General features: G+C 45.2%; 1 protein-coding gene across 1 annotated transcript in view; it reads left to right on the forward strand.

Moving 5' to 3' along the window:
- The window catches only part of COL27A1 (collagen type XXVII alpha 1 chain), a 248,382-nt gene that overhangs the window by 219,329 nt on the left and 8,376 nt on the right, over window positions 1–20,677 (forward strand). Inside the window, exons 47-56 of the mRNA XM_081897734.1 lie at window positions 436–543; window positions 2,438–2,545; window positions 6,630–6,737; window positions 11,202–11,255; window positions 12,436–12,498; window positions 15,241–15,294; window positions 16,751–16,825; window positions 18,395–18,550; window positions 18,659–18,694; window positions 20,341–20,367. Of these exons, the coding sequence (XP_081753860.1) occupies window positions 436–543; window positions 2,438–2,545; window positions 6,630–6,737; window positions 11,202–11,255; window positions 12,436–12,498; window positions 15,241–15,294; window positions 16,751–16,825; window positions 18,395–18,550; window positions 18,659–18,694; window positions 20,341–20,367 (789 nt within the window). The remainder of the gene's footprint in view (window positions 1–435; window positions 544–2,437; window positions 2,546–6,629; window positions 6,738–11,201; window positions 11,256–12,435; window positions 12,499–15,240; window positions 15,295–16,750; window positions 16,826–18,394; window positions 18,551–18,658; window positions 18,695–20,340; window positions 20,368–20,677) is intronic.

A 20,677-nucleotide genomic window follows, 5' to 3' on the forward strand; every position in this document is an offset into this window, starting at 1 on the left:
GGAGCAGGTTTCCTATGGCCTTTAGATGGGGGGGGGTGTCCCCAGGCCTAACTGGAGATGCTGGGGATTATTGGGTGTGTGATCTTAACTCCCTACACCATCAAGAATTCCCCATGGGGGGGGGACTACCTAGACCAGAATTGTTCAACTGGATGCCCTCCAGGTGCTCCAGATTACAACTCCCATCAGCCCTAGCCAGCATGTCTAGTGGCCAGGGATGATGGGAGCTGTAACCCAAAACATCTATGGAGCACCAGGTTGGGGAAGATTGCCATGGATGCGCTGTGCTGCTCAGCTATGCCAGTGCCAGCTCCAGCACCAGGCCGACTGCTGCATCCTCACTACTGTTTGCTGTGACCCTATTTCAGCATAGCACAATTGGCAGCAAGTTTTCATCTCCTCACAGTTCAGCCACAAATGCCTTTATATTCACAGGGTCTTGTGGGATTACCAGGTCCAAGAGGAGTGGTTGGAAGGCAGGGTCAAGAGGGCACTCCTGGAATTGATGGGATTCCTGGGAAAGATGGCAGCTTTGGACAAAAGGTAACCATCTGGAGGGCCAAATGTTCCCACCCTTGATTTATATAATCACCGCCTCTGTGTAATTCTCTGCTGGGTCATTACCTGCAGGTGGGTGATGCCTTGCAGCTGGACCTTCTCCCTCCTGAGTGGATCCTTCCTCCCAAGTAGATCCTACTGAGTAGACCTCTACGCCTAGGCTGTCTGGGAGTAAGCCCCATTGAACTCAGAGGGTCTTGAGACACATAGAAATGCACTGCAAGATTATCTATACGCTGCCCTTCTGCTGTAGCAACCATGCTCAGGACAACATTCTGCAACTTATTTTTATTTTTAAAAATAGTTACTGTATATGCCGCCAAATTATATCAAATATCAATAAAATGTACAAGCACAGTGAAACATGAAACAGCACAAAGCAATACAAAATAACCATTGAAATGGCTGGCTAATCAAGGAAGCTTAAATAGCTTCATTATTTGCATTAAAAAGGTCTTTAGGAGATGCCTGAAAGTCAGTCGCAAGGGTGGCTGCTGAATCTCTGGGCTTTTCAACACTTACCCATTGGGCTGTGCTTTAAAGATCTGTGTCCTCGTTCTCTTTCCCTCACCCCAGAGCTTTCCCCACGAAAACCCACTTCTTAAAGCTGAAGCACAACTTAGGGCAATTTGGGGTTTCCATGTATTGCCGTGTGCTCCAGTTCAGCACTTAAGAGCGAGTTTTCACAGGGAAAGCTCCAGAGTTCAAAAAACCAAGAGTGCTTTAAAGTGTGGTCTGTGCCTGGAAAGTGCAGAGGAAAATAAGTACGGACAAGGCCTCTGCTGGTGGAAGAGCATTCTAAAGCATGGAACAGTTGTAAGACATCATGTTTCTTCCACTCCCCAACTCACGTAATTGGCTGTTGGTAACACAAATTATCTTCACTTCGAAACACACCCAGCCATTCATCAGTATGCCAACACTTTCTATTATTTCATTGGTAACCTAAGAGGGAAAATGACTATCACTCATACTTAACCTAAACACAACCACAGGGGCACCTGATTAGGCATTTGGCTATGCATTGTTGAATGTTACCTTATTCTATCGTTTGTTATTGTTTTTGTTTAAACCAGTCCATAACCAAGAACTTGTCCATTGACCACTAAGAATGAACCAGCCATATGTCATAGATACAAATTCATTGTGCTATTTTTGTGTTATACAAATGACATGAGAAGATTTGGTCTGTTTCTAGGGAGCAGCAACTGCTCCATTCTTCTTGTAACATTGAGTTTCAGCTGTTTTGATTTCCCCACCGTAGTAGACTAGAAAGCCAACAGTGAACTTGGATCTTAGCCTCCCTCCATTGTGAGGAATTTTATCTATGCTGCATTTTACTAAATGGGGCAATCAGTTTTTCCTTGCCTGCTGGGAAGCAGCCTGTGGGGGGCTTTTTAAAAGATGCTGTGTGAGTGGAATCAGGCCCAAAGGACACCTATTGAGGCTTAAAGGAGTTACTGTACTCCCAACTCTCTACTACATAGATTAGTTTCAGGGTTTGCTGGCATTGTCTACATTTGTCAAAATATAAATGAATATCAGCAAAGTGAGTTAATGCTGAAGCTTCTGGATATTATTAAATGAACATAAGGGAGACAAACTTTATTAGAAAACAGTCCAGTTTATTATGTATTGGAATAACAAGGTGTAGGATAACGCTCAGCCACATGGTATATTAGGAATCCTGCAGAAGTCGATTTCATTAACCTTTCTTCTTGTTTCTTTTTCATCCTTTTTGTCGGGAATGTAAGCACCAAAGAATATTTATTGCTCATTCTGTGTCATTTGATCCTTTCCCTTCTGTAATTCCCCCCCCCCATTTGATAACAATTAAAATGTTAAAAAAACACAACTCTCTCTCCCCACCTTTCTCAAGGGAGAACAGGGCGAAGATGGAGAGGAAGGCACCCCAGGAATGTCGGGGAAAAGAGGGAATCCTGGTGTCCTTGGTCTTCCAGGAGCTCAGGGCCCCCCAGGATTGAAGGTTGGTTTCTCCCCTCCCCCTTTGCTTTTACAACCAGAGGTGGGAAGGCAAAACGGGCAGCAATTCACAGAGAGCAGTTTCCCCTCCCCACCAAAGAATCAGCCCCCAATCCCTTCCTTAACATCAGAGCTTTCCTTCTCTGCCTTCTTCTCCCACATTATAAGCTCTGAGTTCCATCTTGCTTGGAGTCTCCAGTGGCTGGCTCTGCTCCCATCGTTCTCCTGAAGGAGAGGGCAGTGAGGGTGGGCGGTGGGGGGAGCACTTCTAAATCTAACTTCCCATTGAAAAATAGCCTTCAGGCAGGGTGACAAAACCACAGGTCCTCCAAATATTCTTACTCCCTTCGGAATCAAGACAATTTGCCAGTCGGGACAGAATTATTTGCTGCAATTTGCATTAGGTGGTTCATTCCAGGCCAGTGTCCACAACCCATCCACAGCAAGCACTTTGATATATTCTCCCCAGTTTTACTCTGGTTGGTGTCCCTGGACCAGTTAGAATGCATTCAGGATGCTTTCTGTTGCTGCTCCTGCAGTTCTGTTCCAATGGAGAGGAATTTAGATCACACACAGCTTCAGGTGAAAAGGAACAGGCAGGTTGTGTAGTTTTGTGTTGGTTTAAAGCAGGAGCAGGGAGCCATGATCAGATTTCTCTGGTGTGCTGGGAGGAAAGGACTTCCTTTCTTGGAGTGCAGTGCAGAAACGCTTCCCCTCCACCTCCTTAGCCTTGCTATTTCTACTCCATCCCAGCTTCATGGAACGTACACTCTGCTCCATTCACACTGTAGACATTGGCGGAAGCCATGACTCTTCAAAGTGATGGGATACTGCTTTTAAATGCGTAGTGCAAATGGGGCCTCTCTGTGTGTGTGTCAAGTGTGAGTCTGCCGGTTGTGGCTTTTGACTCCACTTGCCCCAAGCTCCACCTGCTCTTTGCTGCCCAGTCCTCTGCTATTATGCTACTGTTTAGCTGTGTTTTTGTTTTAGTGATATCTGTTTCTTGTTTTCATATTAGAGGTCTTTAAATGCTAAGTGGTTCAGGCATGCTTTTAAATTACTTAAATAACCCTCCCTGTCTACGAAAGACCAAAGGCCAGGCAGGGTGGGTAGGTGGGGCTGGCAAGGACCACTTTACAAGGGACCACTTTACAGGATGTAATCCAAAATGCAATTCCATGAGTTCACCACACAGGGCAGTTGCACTTGGAGTCTGCGGTTCCCCAGATTTGGCTCTGGCAGTTTCTGACAGCGCTGCTGCTCTGATCAAAATCCATACCCTTTGCAGCTGTTCTAAAGTTAAAGTCTTGGGAGAACTGATCATGCAGCTCCTTGCATATCGCACAGTTTAGCCCTCATGCCCAAGCAATATGAGGAATGTAGAGGCACAGCCAGCAGAGGAGAACTGGGAAATCAAAACTCTTCAAATACACACACACACCTTGATTGATTGAGTTTACTTATATGCCACTTTTCCACAACAGGCTGTGCACAAAGCAGCTTACAGCAAACATTTGAAACATCAAAATACAGAGCACTGGAAATACAAATACTGTATACAAAATACAGTAAGTAAAAAAATGGCAAAAATGAACAATGTGGCAAACACAGAATAAATTCAGTGTTACTAAATATAAAATAAGAAATCTAGGCTTAAGTGGATAAATACATAGCTCAATAGCAACACAAATATAATCAAAACAGAATCCTGTGTGAATACATCTCTCAATCATGTGCCTGTTGTTACAAGAAGGAGGAACAATAGCTACTTTACTACAGGAATCTGTAGATGCAAAAGATCTTGAGGAAGGAGCTCTTCCTGTATCCATTCTCTTGGCAAAATCAGCAAAGTCCCACCATCTTCTTTACTTTACCCCCCCCCCCATTTTCTTCTTCTTCTTATTTTGTTCGTGATCTTTCCAGAAGTGCTGCTTTGCCAAGGCATTTGATACCAAGATGTAGTATGAATGTAGTAACACTGGACTTCTTCCAGTGTCTAGCAATGAAAGCCCCAGCTGCTTTGGGGGATTACTGCATTTCCATAGAGCCAAAACTCTTTTGACTCTCCCTTCACAAGCCAAAAGTTAGCTCAATCTTTTTACGCTGCACCTTATCATCATATAAATATATCTGTGTCAGTGTGCAAACCACAACATTTAAAATCAATACAAAACAAACCAGCAGTGTAGCAGTGGTTGCCAGTGCCTGGGGCAGGCAGGTGCACACACGCTGGGCAGGAGCACTCACGCTGGGGGGGGGGGGTGCCAGCCGAGTCCTCTCCACCACCACTGCCGCTGGAGTGACCCCAGCAGAGCATAGCAGGGCCGCACTGAACCATCTGCCTGCCCACGCAGGGGGAAGCCCAGCCAGCCAACCCAGCCATTGGCAGGCAGAGAGGAGCACCAGGCCAGGCCACACTGGGGGCGAATGCATGGGTGTGCTTGGATCATGCCCCCTCAAAAATTGTGCACCCAGGGCCACAGCCCCCTGGCACGCACACACCCATGCTACACTCCTGAAACAACAAAAACCAACACAGAAAACATTTTTTAAAATGCAACATGTCCACACAAAAGACGCAGTATCAGTCATTTTCAAGAGAAGGCTTTCAAGGACAGATCAGTTTCAATCAGTGTGCCAGGCTCATCTCAGTGGGAAAAGAGTTCCATAACTAGATGCACTTTTCCTAGTTCAGCATCACTGCATGCAACCTGAGCAGACTCCTGCCTCAACTGTGCCCAATCTAGTGTTTGATAGAGAGAGTGAATTTGATATCTGCCTTCTCTAGAACCCACCTGACCCACGGGCATTGAGTTATCTCTTCTCCCTGCGTTTTATATTCCCTCCTTGCCCCCCACCCCCGGTGTGGTTGCCTAGTGGTTCAGGGAAGACTCTTCGCTGGCCTACCTGGAGAATTCCTGGAGTTGAACCTGGGACCTTTTTGCATGCACAGGATGTTCTACTATTACTGGGATATCTATCAACCTTCACTTTAAAAGAAAGTTAAGCTCCCAGTCCTCATGGTTCTCAATAAAGTGGCAGAATCAAATGGCAACACACAGAACTGTTTTGTACCATGTCAGGCCATCTGACACAGCAGCAATGCTCCACAAGAGTTTCATACAAGAGTCTTTCCCAGGCTTACCTGGAGGCGCCAGGATTGAACCTGGAACCTTCTGGGTGCAAAGCAGGTACTACACCATCAAGCTACAGCCTTTCCCTAAAGTTACCCAATCTTTCCATGTCCCGAAAGCCAGAGGTTTCAAGATTTGCAACTCTAACACAATAAATGCACAGTTCCTATTGGTTTGTTCACTTGTTCGCTTCCTTGCTTATTTTTTAAGAGAGGCTGGGGGTGGGATGAATAAGGGATCAATTATCCTTTTGTTAATGTGGTACTTTTCAGTTGGCAGTTGATGCCCCCTAACGGCTGCAGCTAGAATAACAGGCTGACAGTCAAGTGTGACACGAGTGATATGCCTCTTTGCTCGTCTCTGTTCTCCTAGTTCACCTGGCTTACCAGGGAAAGTGCCTATTTTCTGACAAACTTCTTGTCAAAAGTTCAGGGTGTGTGGCAAGATCAGAGACATAATTTCCTTATGTCACAAAATTTCCATTACACACAAAAAAGCAAAATAAGTCAACTTAGTTGGCCAATAAGTGCAGGAAAGAATCAAAATCCACATTATGGCCATACCATTAGAAAGCCAACCAAAATGTCTTCAAACAGCATGCAGGCTCTCATGTTATCAAGAAGTTAACTTTGTAGGTGCTGGATTCAGATGAAGTCAGCAGTGTGTGAGTCCCTGGAATTATTTCTGTAACTGGGAATGGGGCATTCCACCACTCCTCCCTCAGGCCGCCTGTTGGGGCTTCTTTAGTTGAGATTCTTGCATTGCAGGAGTTTTGGCTAGATGCCCTTTGGGGGTTCCTTCCAACTCAGTGATTCTTTGATTCTAGTGTAGGTACTTCAAGTCATCAGATTTAGCCGCAGTACTGCCAGGAGCTTAGCCACCTGTGCCATTGCGTGGCATACAGTGAACAGTTTTTTCCATTGAATGATATTGACACTCTCCATTGCTTTTTAGGGAGAACAGGGGTTGCCTGGGCAGGCTGGCCCTTTAGGGAAACGAGGCCACCAAGGTGGGATGGGCCTTCCTGGACCCCCTGGTGAGGCAGGACCAAAGGGGCAGCTGGTAAGTAGATGTGTCATTCTTCTTAAGCGCTCTCATTCTTGGGCCAAGGAATTTAAATGACTCACATAGGTCCTGCTATCAGAACGCTCCTTATCTTCAAATTCAGTTATCTGAACACAAAGAATTATTCCCAAACCTCACTACATGGATGGCTGATTCAGCTATCCAAACAGCCTGAGTTTGCCACTTCCATACTTGTCTGCACTGATCAGAAGGTTGGCAGTTCGAATCCCTGTAAGCGCCCGTTTCTCGGTCCCTGCTCCTGCCAACCTAGCAGTTCGAAAGCACAAAGTGTAAGTAGATAAATAGGTACCGCTCTGGCGGGAAGGTAAACAACGCTTCCGTGTGCTGCTCTGGTTTGCCAGAAGCGACTTAGTCATTCTGGCCACATGACCAGGAAGCTGTACGCCGGCTCCCTCGCCGCAACCCCAGAGTCGTCCATGACTGGACCTAACGGTCAGGGGTCCCTTTACCTTTACCTTTATTTTCAAGCAGAAACAAGGCAAAGAGGGAGAGAGTTCAGACTAATAAGGGAGCAGGACAGATTGGACCAATCAGTTTTCCCTTTGTCTCCCTTTTTCTGGTTGACTGCAGCCATTTTAGGAAGAAACCATGGCGGGAGGGGTGTCCTTTCAGGGGAGGAGGTGTGGGAACAGAACAAATTGGCCCTACCTCTGGTGACCCCAGATTGCCTGCCACTACCACGTTGGCTCAGAATAAGCTGAACCATTTCACAAAGAGCTGGAGAGGAAAAGGGAGGACATGCCACTTGCCCTCCTTCAAGTGAACACTGTGGGTTGAATCCAGCCAAAAGTCCTCTTTGGGTGTTCTGTCTTTGTGTTCACTTGGGGGCTGGAGGGGTTGGTGGAGACAAATGCACTCGTCCACACACACCCTCTTGCTGTTTTCATTGCCTTCCATGAGTTGGAATGGCGACTGAAGGAGAGAGCCTCTAGTCCTCATCATGGCCTCTGTGACTGCACTGTGACTGTAGGAAACTGCCTTAAATTGCCCATCTCACCTAGCACGTCCTGCACTGACTGGCAGCAGCCCTCCAGGGATTCATACCAGGAGTTTCTCCTAGCCCTGCCTGAAGATTCCAGCAATGGAACACAGGATCCTCTGCATGCAAAGCAGATGCTGTACCACTGAGCTGTGGCTTCTTCTCCAAGAATTTCAGGGCCTCATTTCCAGGGTTCTGAAATGCATGGGGGAGGCTTGATGTGCAATGGAGACTCGCCACTTAAGAAGATTGCCATCCAGCTCACGAAGGGACACGACTAGTATGCTTCTCCCTGCAGCCTTCCTTTTATGTGTAAGACAAGGATGCTACATCTGAAAAGGGCTTCAGTCATGCTTACAGCATGCTAAGCTACTCATGACGACTCATTTAAGTTTTGTTTATCACAGCAGGTCTGCTCTTAAGCATGATCAAGTCTGGCTCCAACCTCATGTGTCTATAAGACTTATTAAGAATTTCAGTTCTGTCACCTGTGAGTGACAATAGCGGCTGTTTTGTCCCGCTACTACAGATGTTAATTAGCCTGCTAATGCAAGGATGTTTATGTTTTCATCAGTGCCGGTTTGTGCATTGTGATGTTTTTACATGCATTCAAGTTCCAAAGCCTATTTCTCTGACCTCATTGTTTACCCTCCCCCTCTCTTTCCACCACTTGTACCAACACACTGTATACTTCTAGTCCACAAAAGCTTGTGTGTTAGTTAAACGTGTTCATTTTTAAGGTGACACAAGACGGCTACCTCCTGAAAATAATTTCCTTTTCAAGATGCTTAAAAAAACAAAACAAATAGTAGTGCTTTGTTTTTCAGGGCTTTAAAGAAAACAAATTAAAAAATTGTCCAGTAGCACCCTAGAGACCAACTAAGTTTGTCCTGAATGCACACAAAAGCTTATATCCAGAACAAACTTAGTTGGTCTCTAAGGTGCTACTGGACAATTTTTTAATTTATTTCGACTGTGTCAGACCAAGACGGCTACTTACCTGAAATTTTAAAAAACAGATTTGCTACTTTAATTTTCTCTCATTTATGGATCCTTTGGAAAGTCACTCACAACTTCTTAGCTTCGAAACAGGCCTTGCCTTGCCAAAGCATGTCTCAAGAACATGGCAAGAAAAGTTTCGCAAATGCCAAAGGATGTTAGGACTCTGGAACAGTTTTTCAGCAGAAATGGTGGAAACCCTGGGCTTCTGAGTCATTTACAACCAGGCTGAACAAGCCCCCTTGGAATAATCCGTGGAGCGCAGCAGCTGAGGCTGAAGACTTCACAGGCCATAAAAGAGTTTTTCCACCTCGCTATTTCTGTGACTCATTTAGGGTCGTTTGGCCCCCCACTTCCCCTCAAACGTTCCAGCAGACTTTCCCATATTCTTGTGCAAAGGTCAGATGTAAAACTGTGTCCTGCGGATAGAGAATGTAGGCTGTGTTTTGCTTGGAAATGTTTGTCTGCTTTGCACTTAATACTGACTTCTGGCAGTGCTCTCTCTGTGTCACAAACCTTCAAAACGCAGGCGCACATGTTGCAGAATCAGACACCAAAGTGGGCAGGCAGGGTTTCCCAGTGGGTGTCGAATTATTTTTAGCACATGATTAGAATTTGGGGGATTTCACCTCTATCTTCAGGGCAAACAAAATTTTCTTCCAGATTTGTGGAGTAGTAGTAGATGCTGTGGCTTCATTCTTTTCCTTTTTAAAAAACATTTTGCCCCCACCACAGGAAGCAGCAACAGCACTTTCCCTTGGCAGCCTGGCCCCCTCTTTTGTTTCCCCCATAATATCTCATGCAAAGTGTTGTTCTTGTGCTGTGTGTGTGTGTGTGTGTGTGTGTGTGTGTGTGTGTGTGTGTAATTGTCACCAGAAAAGTCAGTCTCCATTGGTAGCCCTCGTCCCCTGCCTTGTACACACAATGATCCAGAAGGATGCTAGGGCATTGTGAGGGAAAGAAAATGGTGGCCCTGGTACAACTGTTGCTGTCATTATCTGTGGCAGCAATGGAAAATAAATACAGAAAGGGGCTTCCCCCACTGCTAATGGGGGATGAATCTGATGCTGACCCATTGAATCTGACCCAATGAATCTGATGCTGAATTTTGCTTCAACCCAACAAAATTGCACCATTTGTAGGATTTCAACCACCAGTTTTTTCAGTTGTCTTTTGAAGATGTACCTTTCTGGCCAGGCTTTCCCTGACCCTGGTTCATGTGTGTGAATCCTCTGAAACTCTGTTTTATGTACATGTGGGGTTTATATTGTTTTGTTGGTTTTAGGTTGTATTTTTCTTTTAATTCATACTGTTTTTATACCAAACATAGTGTACACCACCCGCAAAATATTAAGCAGCTTAGAAATGCATTTAAAGACAATGTAAGATATAAAAGGGGATGCAGGTGGCACAGTGGGTTAAACCACAGAGCCTAGGACTTGCCGATCAGAAGGTTGGCGGTTTGAATCCCTACGACAGGGTGAGCTCCCGTTGCTCGGTCCCTGCTCCTGCCAACCTAGCAGTTCGAAATTACGTCAAAATGCAAGTAGATAAATAGGTACCGCTCCGGCGGGAAAGGTAAACGGCGTTTCCGTGCGCTGCTCTGGTTCGCCAGAAGTGGCTTAGTCCTGCTGGCCACATGACCTGGAAGCTGTACGCCAGCTCCCTTGGCCAATAAAGCGAGATGAGCGCCGCAACCCCAGAGTCGTCTGCAACTGGGCCTAACAGTCGGGGGTCCCTTTACCTTTACGATATAAAAACTCTTCCTTGCCTGTCCACTTCGTAACCTTGAGTACCCCCAGAAAAAAGCACTGGGTGCTGGACCAACATGTGTGTTGATTGGTTGTAGCTTTGAAAACGTTTACATGAGAGGTCTGCATAACCATACATCTAAAGCACACCCTAAGAAAGCTACAGTTCCCATCACCCTTTTTAAAAAAACTACAGTTCCCAGGATTATTTGCTGATGTGCGTGCTTCAGATGCATGGTGTCAATGCAGCTATACTGCATACTGCAGGGAAAAGTGTGAATCGAAAAACAGGAGCATTCTCTGCTGCTGCCTGTGCCAAAGGGTAAATGGAACTTCAAGGTTCAGAACCAGTATACCAGCAGTATACCAGGAAATGCCAGTTGCTGGAGATATTTAATATGTGCCTTGCTTTGGCTAGTGTGGAAAACAGGCTGCTAGACTAGATTGATACCTTGACCTGATCCTGCCGGGTACTTCTTAAAAACTGAACAATTTCTCTAGTCCTGGACCAGGTCATGCAAAAATTATGCTTAAGAAGATGCTTCCCACCTCTTGCTAAATTTGCAAAACAAACAAACAAACAAACCTGGATTTTTAATCTTCCTCCCTCTGTAAGCACAGTTTAGCTCATAGTTGCTCCTCCTTTGCCCTTTAAACTTGAGCTTCTTGAACACTTCCTTTCATTTCTTTTTTTTATTTTTAAACTTCCAGGGAGACTTCGGTGAATCAGGATTTCCAGGGATTGCTGGGCTGTTTGGGCCAAAGGTGAGATCACTGTGCATATAAATAACACATCACTGAAGCTTACACTTTCACCGAGGGAAGTGTTGCTTGCACTCTGCTTTTGAATGAGCAGTTGCTGAGCAGTTGGCTTAACATCTACCTGACCCAGCCACCTTGGCAGAAGCCAGTTACCCAGGACCTGCCATGCCACTAGGAGGAGAGGTGCTGATCTGTTGGGAGATCCATGACTTTGACCCCTCTCCATGGGATCAGCTCATTTGAGTGCTACCCCAGCTGTGCTTGAACTTCACACAAGAAAAAAATTATTTGGCATGGCTGGGGCAACATTAAAGGTCCCCTTAGGTAGGCAACCAACAGAGAACAGATAGGTCTTCTCATGCTTTTGAAAGAATTAGCTGTGATTCCTGCTTTGCAGGTGGTTGGACTGGGTGACCCTATGAGTCTCTTCCAACTCTACAATTCTGTGAATTAATGCTGAGTAGCAGAAACTTGTTTTTTCAGATGCTGTATAGGAATTTTTGAGTGCTTCACCTGTAGGGGTGATGTATTTAGCTGCCCCTGTTCATTCCAGAGCTGGCTATACCCCAGCACAGTTCTTGATGTTGATAGTTGTTGATATTTCCTTTCCCCTCACTTTTGCTCCTTTAAAAGCCCAGGGCAGCTAACTCTAAAAATGCAGCATTGAAAGCAAAAAGAGCAATAGTACAAAGTTCTCCTTCAATAATCAGCATTTTATATTATACAGATGGGTGTGCGCGTCTTTTGAGCTCCAAAGGTTGGCTGGAGCGAATAGGTCTTAAAGTAGAATAAACATAGCATGGGAGATGTATGCAGGAAGGAAGTTTCATAGCTGGGGTGTCACTACAGAGAAGGCCCTGTCTCCTGTGATGAAGAACGCTTCCCAAAGCCATATTCCCCAAGGGCACCACAGGTCAGGGTGTCTCCTGCAGACCATAACACTTGGTGATGCTTCAAGTGGTAGGGCACTAACCTGTTTTGAGCTTTATGCACGTACTGTGAGAAGAAGATGTTGAACTGGATGAACAATTGACCAGCAGGCTCTTCTTATGTACTTGAAATATGCAGATTTTATGCAAATCCATTTCTTCTTTTATATTATTGGGGGGGGTTGTTTTCAAACAACATATATGTGCCCACCCAAGTTCCTTCTGGAATCCACACCCATCTTTTATACCTACAGGGACCTCCTGGAGATACCGGGTTCAAAGGAATCCAGGGCCCCAAGGGTCCTCAGGGCTTCATGGTAAGTTGCAGAAATCTTATTCCCTTCATCAACCATTGCATCCTCATCTCTTCCTTAGGGGTATCTTCTAAGCAGCAGACAGCAACAGCTGGAATAGTAATTAAGCTGGATTAACTGGCATGTTGCAGAAGCTACAGCATGGAAGCTGTCCAAGTGAGGAGCTCCCTTCTGTAGCTGCTTTCTCTGTGAAGCTGTGTGTGTGCGTGCATATGTCTTCCTCTTTGCACATCCTGCTAATGCCATGCAGTTTAGAACAAACAAATGTTCTGTGATGACAAAGAAGGCAGCTCCCCCTGATGGGAGGAGACAAGAGCACCACCTGCCACCACTGGAAGTTCAGTGGAGATTTAAGTCTGAGTTGGCCAGATTTGTCCCACCATGGGATAAAGGCACCAACCCTATTCCAGGTACTTCCATCCAAGCAGGGGCTGCAGATGGAGGAACTAAGGACCCAGTTTTTACCCACAACTTGTTATACACAAGGCACTTTTGGCTATGAAGGCAAGTTTGTGATCACGTTTGTGGGTGGGACATCCTAGAACCCACCCACAGAGGCTGTGGTGAAGCAGCAGTTGACATCCTTCTCCAAGAGGACAATGGCGGGTAGGGGAAATGCTTTGAGTTGGATCTGTGCCGTGCCATGGATGTCAGTGGATCAAAGCACGACTTAGGGGGATCCAAACTAATTGACAGTGCAGTCCCATACATGCTACTCAGTAATAAGCCTCACTAAGTTCCATGGGGTTTACTTCCAGGTAGGGGCTGCACCTGGGGACGCGGTTGGCGCTGTGGGTTAAACCACAGAGCCTAGGACTTGCCGATCAGAAGCTTGGCGGTTTGAATCCCTGCGACGGGGTGAGCTCCCGTTGCTCGGTCCCTGCTCCTGCCAACCTAGCAGTACGAAAGCACATCAAAGTGCAAGTAGATAAATACGTACCGCTTTGGTGGGAAGGTAAACGGCGTTTCCGTGTGCTGCTCTGGTTCACCAGAAGTGGCTTAGTCATGCTGGCCACATGACCCGGAAGCTGTACGCCAGCTCCCTCGGCCAGTAAAGTGAGATGAGCGCGCAACCCCAGAGTCGGTCACAACTGGACCTAATGGTCAGGGGTCCCCTTTCCCTTTACCTAGGGGCTGTACCTACTTAACTGCAGTGGTTTGAGCCTGATCCTTTCCACTCCCTGCCATTTCCTGAGCTGTTTGACTGTCTCCCTTGGGAGTTGGCAGACTCTCCTTGGAGGTTTTTAAGCAGAAGCTGGATGGCTGTCTGTCATGTATGATCCAGTTGAGATTCCTGCATTGCAGGAAGTTGGACTAGATGACCTTCAGTGTGCCTCCCAGCTCTGCAGTTCTATGGTGCTATGATTCTATGGCTGTATTCTCCTATTCCGTAGAGGCTGGCCAATAGGGCACATGGGGAATTGCCCCACCAACCTCAGCTTGCCCTCAGGCAGCTTCCACCTGCCTGCCTTCATATTCCTATTCAGTCCAGAGAGTGGCACTGCCTGTCAGGTTCCTCCTCCTTAGTCTCTGTGTTGTCCTACTTGTAGAACTCAGCAGGAAGGACAATAGGGACAAAGCTAGAATGAGTTGGCTCCACCTGTCATTGGCTCTGGTTCTGCCTGCCATTGTCCTCCCTGCTCCCCACCCCCCTTACAGGTCCTAACGGACCCCAGGCACCTCTGCCTCCCCCCCCCCCACAGCATGACTGTACCAGATAATGTGGACCTGCACATTTTTATATCTGCAACCTTTTCTCTTTGGTCTGTGGCCAAGTTGCTCTGCCACCACTATCCATAACTAAACTGGGCACTCTACAAAACAGGGCAGTCCAGCCTGTCTCTGGTATATCGCTCCTTCTACTTGGCCTTGTCTTAACCTATCTATTAACATCACCATCGTCATCATCACCATCATCATTATTAAATTTCTATACCGCCTTTCATCCAAGGACCACAGAGCCATTTACAATATAAGAATACAAAAAGACATGGCATAGTATCAAACCAAACAATACCCCTCCCCCCCCCACCAAGTTTTAAAGGCCTTACATAGATTGTTTAATAGACAAAGGCCTGGTAGCAGAGGGATGTTACATAAATCTTTAAGTGCCAGGTGAGAATTCCTGGAGAGCCACTGCAGAGAAGGCCCTGTTCTCATGTTGCCACCCTCTGGACCTCTTCTGGAGGAGGCACACAAAGAAGGGCCTCGGAAGATGACCTCAGGGTCCGAGTAGGTTCATGTGGAAGGAGGCGGTTCTTGAGGTATTGCAGTCCTGAGCCATTTAAGGCTTTATAAGTCAAAACCAGCACTAAACTATTTGGCTTTATAGGTCAAAATCAGCACTTTGAGCAGGGCCCAGAAACTAATTGGCAGCCAGTGCAGTCAGGCCAGAATTTGTGTTATATGTTTAGACCATTCTGCCCTGGTGTGTGGCTTGGCTGCCAAATTCTACACCAACTGAAGTTTCTGAACTTTCTTCAGAGGCAGCCCCTTGTATAATGTTTTGCAGTAATCTAAACTAGAGGTGACTAGAGCACAGATGACAGAAGTCAGGCTATCCCTGTCCACGCAGGGGTGCAGCTGAGCCTCCAGCTGAACCTGATGGCATCACTCTTTAAAATGGAGGTGGGTTATGGTGTGAATGGGAAGCACAGAAAGGGAAAGAAAGGTCTGTTAGGACTGTTAGGACTTAGGAAGTACTGGTAGTTTAATAAATTTACCAACCTTTCTTGTTTTCTGTAGGGGAAAGAAGGCGTTATTGGCCCACTTGGGATAAGGGGTCCAACAGGAAGCCCTGTAAGTGTCTGTCTCCTGACTCATTCTGACTTGGATTGTAAATACGGGAATAAGTGTGGGGGTTCTCTACATCAGTCGCTCCCAACTTTCAGGGAATATGCATTGCTGGGTTCAGTTTTGGTGGCACAACACTACCTTGGTTCCCTTCCTGATTCCCATTGGGTAGCTTAACTCTGGAAATGTTGAGCTCCAAGGGACTCCATGAGACCCAGGTTTTAACACTGAGGGCTGGTCCATTAGGGTGAGTGAGACTGCCCTCCACCAATCCCCCTCACCACTTGTCCTTCTACTTGCAATCTGTCCAGGGGCAGCATTATCAGTCTTCTCCTTGTCCTCCTTAGCCTCAGTGTTGCCCTTGTACATCTCAGCAAGGAGGAGGGTGGGGCCAAAAGTAGAATGAGTTGATTCTGCCTCACATTGGCTCCAGCTCCACCTGCTCTTGGTCACCCTGCCTTCTGCCCTACTGGACCCATTGGCCACCAGTCACCACTGGATTTAAAGCCCTTTTGCTGCATGTCCAACTTCCTGGTCTGCTTATCCTCTGCTTTGCATGGGCCTGCTCCTCCTCCAGATCCAACCCCCTGGGGACTCTGTGCCTTCTCCACTTTCAGGGTGGCTTCCCTGAGAACCTTAAACTGATAGCACATTTGCAAAGCTAAGCAGGGTACAGTATGGATTCAAATTGGATGGGGGACCGCGTATTGAGATTTCTGCATTGCAGGGGGTTGGACTAGATGATCCTTGGGATCCCTTCTTATTCTACGATTCCAAGTGCCACCATTGCCAACACTTTCAACTGGCCGTGAGTTCCTGTCACTCAGGACCAAAGCAGATGTGGATACAGGAGATCCATGATTTAGATCTCCCTCACTATGGTTTTTTGGATTGGGATTGTGATGTTGGGGGAGCGATGGGAATCAACCTTCCATGCAATTCTGCCATCCCTCAGAGCTGTTATTTGCAGTACCTTGCAGGTGTAATACAGGGGGGAAGATTTGCAACCCCTGACACTGTAAGCTTTTGCTACTCAGATGAAATGTGGAGTGTGCCCACATGGCGCAAAATTTGTCTTTGACCCGCATGCTCTGATTTATTTATTTTTAAGCACCAGAATTCAGAACTGCAAATTTAAATGTATGCTCCTTTGCCTGTAGTAAACAATGTGCAGATTCTCCCTCTGTGCATAAAACCCACATGTAGAAAATGTCTTAAGGAGCAGAGAAAGCACTAATTTTCCCTATGCATGGAGCTTGACAAGTGGCACATTCATGTGTGAATCAGCCACAAAGCAGAGGCAAAGCAGCTGAATAGTCAAGCCACACTTGGCAGTCAGGCAACAGTTTACTGGGGAGTATAGCAGCGCAATAAATAAAATAAATAATATATCTGAACAAATGGATGTTTTGGATTTCAGTATGACATGCACATCTATGTGTTTTCCTCCATGTCCATATAGGGCCCAAAAGGAGACAAAGGCAGTCATGGTGAAATGGTGAGTCCTTTGCTCTATTATGGATACGTTCAGAACCAGGTAATTATAAACATTTGATGTGGCAGCTTCCAAGGTGGGGGACAAATGGTGCACCTCTCCCCTCCTACCTGCTGGTCCTCCACAGCAGATTTCTGCCTCCTCCATAAGCTTTTGGCTATAAAAAAATAAGCCAGAAGGGAAATCATGGCTGTGTCATGATAAATCTGTGAGGAGGAGCCTGAAGCTTTAACTACCTTATTTTGTTACCCTTGGCTTGTTTGTTGTTGTTGTTGTTTTCTTGTTACAAAGTTGTCCAGACATAAATCATAAAACATGACCTGACTAACAAAAAAAAGGGGGGATTATTAGGAAGTAAAATACTAAACATATCATTCTACAGTGCACAATAATGAGGCTATTATAGTAAACCAGTAAAATGAATTCTTGAATAAATCAACTTGGGAAACACAGATGAGTAGGAGTGAGCTAATGAATAGTGCCTGCTTATCCACATATGACAATGTTTGCTGCAGGTATTTCTCGTCCATGTGTTGTTTCATTTGTTTCATTAAATAAAATCACACCATACAGTGTAAAAAATATTTTGTTTTTTCTCCTCCATTGCCACCTTCAGTTTTTGCAACAGCTTTTCCATTATGTCTCTTTGCCAGACTATATTATACTAGTGATCAATATTTATTAATTGCAAGATTCTCTTAAGTTCTGGCTATTACCCTTCTAACTGCAGTTGATAAATATGTTATCAATTCCTTACTTCTTAATTGGTCCACATCTGAAGTATGTAAATGAAGTAAAGCTAAATGCTGGGGTTGCTGGGATTGTCTGAGATATGGAGATAAAACTTCATTCCAAAATTGTTCTGTTTGTGGACATTCCCACTACATATGTTGCTATGTACCAAAATTTGGTATCCTTTGTAACATAACTATGAATTCTTCAGTTGTCTGGACAGGCAAACTGGGATTTGTTTAACCTAACTATGGTTTGTCTGAAACAAGCCAGCTTCAACTGGATTGTGAAACTGTCTTATCGCAATGTAAAGATTAACTGCAGTTTAGGCAGTTTAGCACTAAACTATGGTTAAACTAAAACGGAAGCCACACTTAACAATGTGCTAATAGCTACTTCCTTTTGGTTCTTTCATATGAAAAGTTTGCAGTTTGGTGGCCATAAAGAAACTTAACAACATCCCTAATGAATACTGAAATAAACTGCAGAGGGTGAGGTAAAATTTCAGAGACTGAGGGGTGATAAAGGAGAGTTGCTTGCAGGCAGACTCAGTCAGTCTCTGTTAGTACACCTTAATGAGCTCCCAGAGATCGGAGGAGTTAGTATGACCAAATGGCTGGTGTCACTTTAAGCAAACTTAAAGCGCAAAGCCATTAAACCCCAAGTGACTTCACATTTGTGTCTACTTGCTAGAACATCAGATGCCCATCCAATTTTCAAAGTCTAGTAACTCGTTTTCCATAGAGAGGTATGGATACTGTGTGTAGTGCTAAATGTCAAAAAAATGGGGTGTGTTGACATTTACCAGCAATTCTTAAGATATCTGAAGGCCAGCAAAAACAAAACGCAAAACAGAAAAATACTAACAGTAAATCTTAACGTCAGACAGGTACTTTGGTGCATGATCAGATTTCAAACATACAACATCTTCTCACATTCGCAGTACATCTCAACCACCACCAAGCATCTTCCATGAATGACCCATATTCACACCCTCTTCCTTTTTTTGTGTTTCAGGGATTGCAGGGTGCTAAGGTGAGTATGGCAGAGCAATTCTAGCAAGATTGCTGCTTCCATCAAAACTATGCAAGCCTCTTTGAAGTAGAACAAGCAAACATGACATGTATCTACATTACTTCCTAGGGTTCCCAAGGACCTCAAGGACCCCCTGGACCTCCGGTATGTGTTTAGAAAATTGTCTATACTTCATTTTGTATTCCCCTATCACTGTGACCTTCTACTCACTAAGAAGGTCAAACTGTATCTGGGCTGTAAAGACTGCAGGCATGCAGGTTCACGTGATTGAAAGCTCCTCCATAACAAAGAGAAATCCCTCCACATTAAAAGAAAAGAAAAAATCTGGCATATCACGGACCCCGATTCTAGTCTTGCCTTCTCCCTGACATGCGTAGGGAATTTGCATTTGAGTAGTGGAGCATTCAGTCACCAACCTGCACCCGCACTTTCTTGGAACCCAAATACTGTACCTAAAGCCTATTTACCTCTCCCTATACTGCCAGTACCTTAAGAACTTCAGAAGACTCTGTTCTCAATATTCCATCACTAGGAGAAGAAGATCATCATCACCATCATTATTACTAGTATTAGTATTGTTTTATTTATACCCAGCCCATCTGGCTAAGTTTCCCTAGCCACTCTGGGTGGCTTTCAGCACAAAGAAATACAGTGGTACCTCAGGTTACATACACTTCAGGTTACATATCCTTCAGGTTACAGACTCCACTAACCCAGAAATAGTACCTCGCGTTAAGAACTTTGCTTCCGGATGAGAACAGAAATTGTGCCACGGCGGCGCAGCAGCAGCAGCGGGAGGCCCCATTAGCTAAAGTGGTGCTTCAGGTTAAGAACAGTTTCAGGTTAAGAATGGACCTCCAGAACGAATTAAATTCTTAACCCGAGATACCACTGTAGTAAAATGTTGGAGGAGCTCAGTGTTTGGGCTAAACAATGAGGGTGAAGACGCTCCTTCAGGTATACTGGGCCGAGGCTGTTTAGGACTTTAAAGGTCAGTACCGACACTTTGAATTGTGTTCGGAAGCATACTGGGAGCCAGTGAAGATCCTTTACATATGCTGTGGTGTAACTCTGTGGTGGTACCTCATCTGTAGAATGCCCTCCTCTCACAGGCATGGCTGGCACCAAGGCTATTTTGGAACCGGGCTAAAACTTATTGACCCAGTAATTTAAAGTTTTTGTTGAGTTAATTGTTGTTGCATTTACTATGTTGCTTTAAGATGCCTGAGCGATCCCACCCACCATTGAACCCAATGAGTTTTGACTATAGGCAATTTTGGCTTTAGGTGCAATCCCCGGAAAGCAACCTCCTCATAAATCGTGTGCTTACTGTATAACCTGTGGGGAAAATGGATGCATAAGGAGTTATATACTTGAAGCTAGAGAAAGAGCAAAGAGGACTGACATTTGGGGGCAGGGGGAATAGATGTCTCCCTTCTTGCATATACTTCTCCTGCCACAAAATGACATTAAAAATTCAAAATTATATGAAACCACAAATAAGGGGTGTAAACAACAGGTATGTTATTGGGTGGTTGGGTGGCTGTGGGTGTAGAAGAAAATTGGGTTGATTTGCAAAGCATACCTGAACTTCAAATCTGCAAATTCTTACTGTAGAAATTGGGGGTATTTTGGAAGTGGGTGTGTGCATATTGAATTGACCACAGAGAAAACAAAGAAGTAGGTCAACCAGTCCCCATTTTCAGTGCATTAAATTATTTACTAAAAATGGTAATTAAGGGCAATGTCTTGGTGCAAATGACACATCATTTTGTCTCTTGACTTTGCAGGGTCCCCCAGTAATGCTGGCTACATTGGTAAGTTCTGAAATTTCATTCTGCTTGTGATTTTGTGTGTTTTGGGGCACCACTGAAAGAAATTGTATCGGCTCTTGGAAAACTATACATATGACTAGGTCACCAGATTTTTATTTTGTTTTAAAGTGTGTCCTGTGTTGCAGGCACCACCATCCCTTAGAGCAGAGATTAGAGATATTTTTCAGCCAAAGGGCCACATTACCTTCTAGGTAAACCACTTGAGGGCCACATGCCAGTAGTAGGTGAGGCCAGAGGCAAAAATGGACAGAACAATGGATGTAAATTTTACCTTTGTACAGTAGGTCTTAAA

The sequence above is a fragment of the Podarcis melisellensis genome (assembly GCF_964234715.1).
Source record: "Podarcis melisellensis genome assembly, chromosome: Z".
In the NCBI taxonomy this organism is placed as follows: domain Eukaryota; kingdom Metazoa; phylum Chordata; class Lepidosauria; order Squamata; family Lacertidae; genus Podarcis; species Podarcis melisellensis.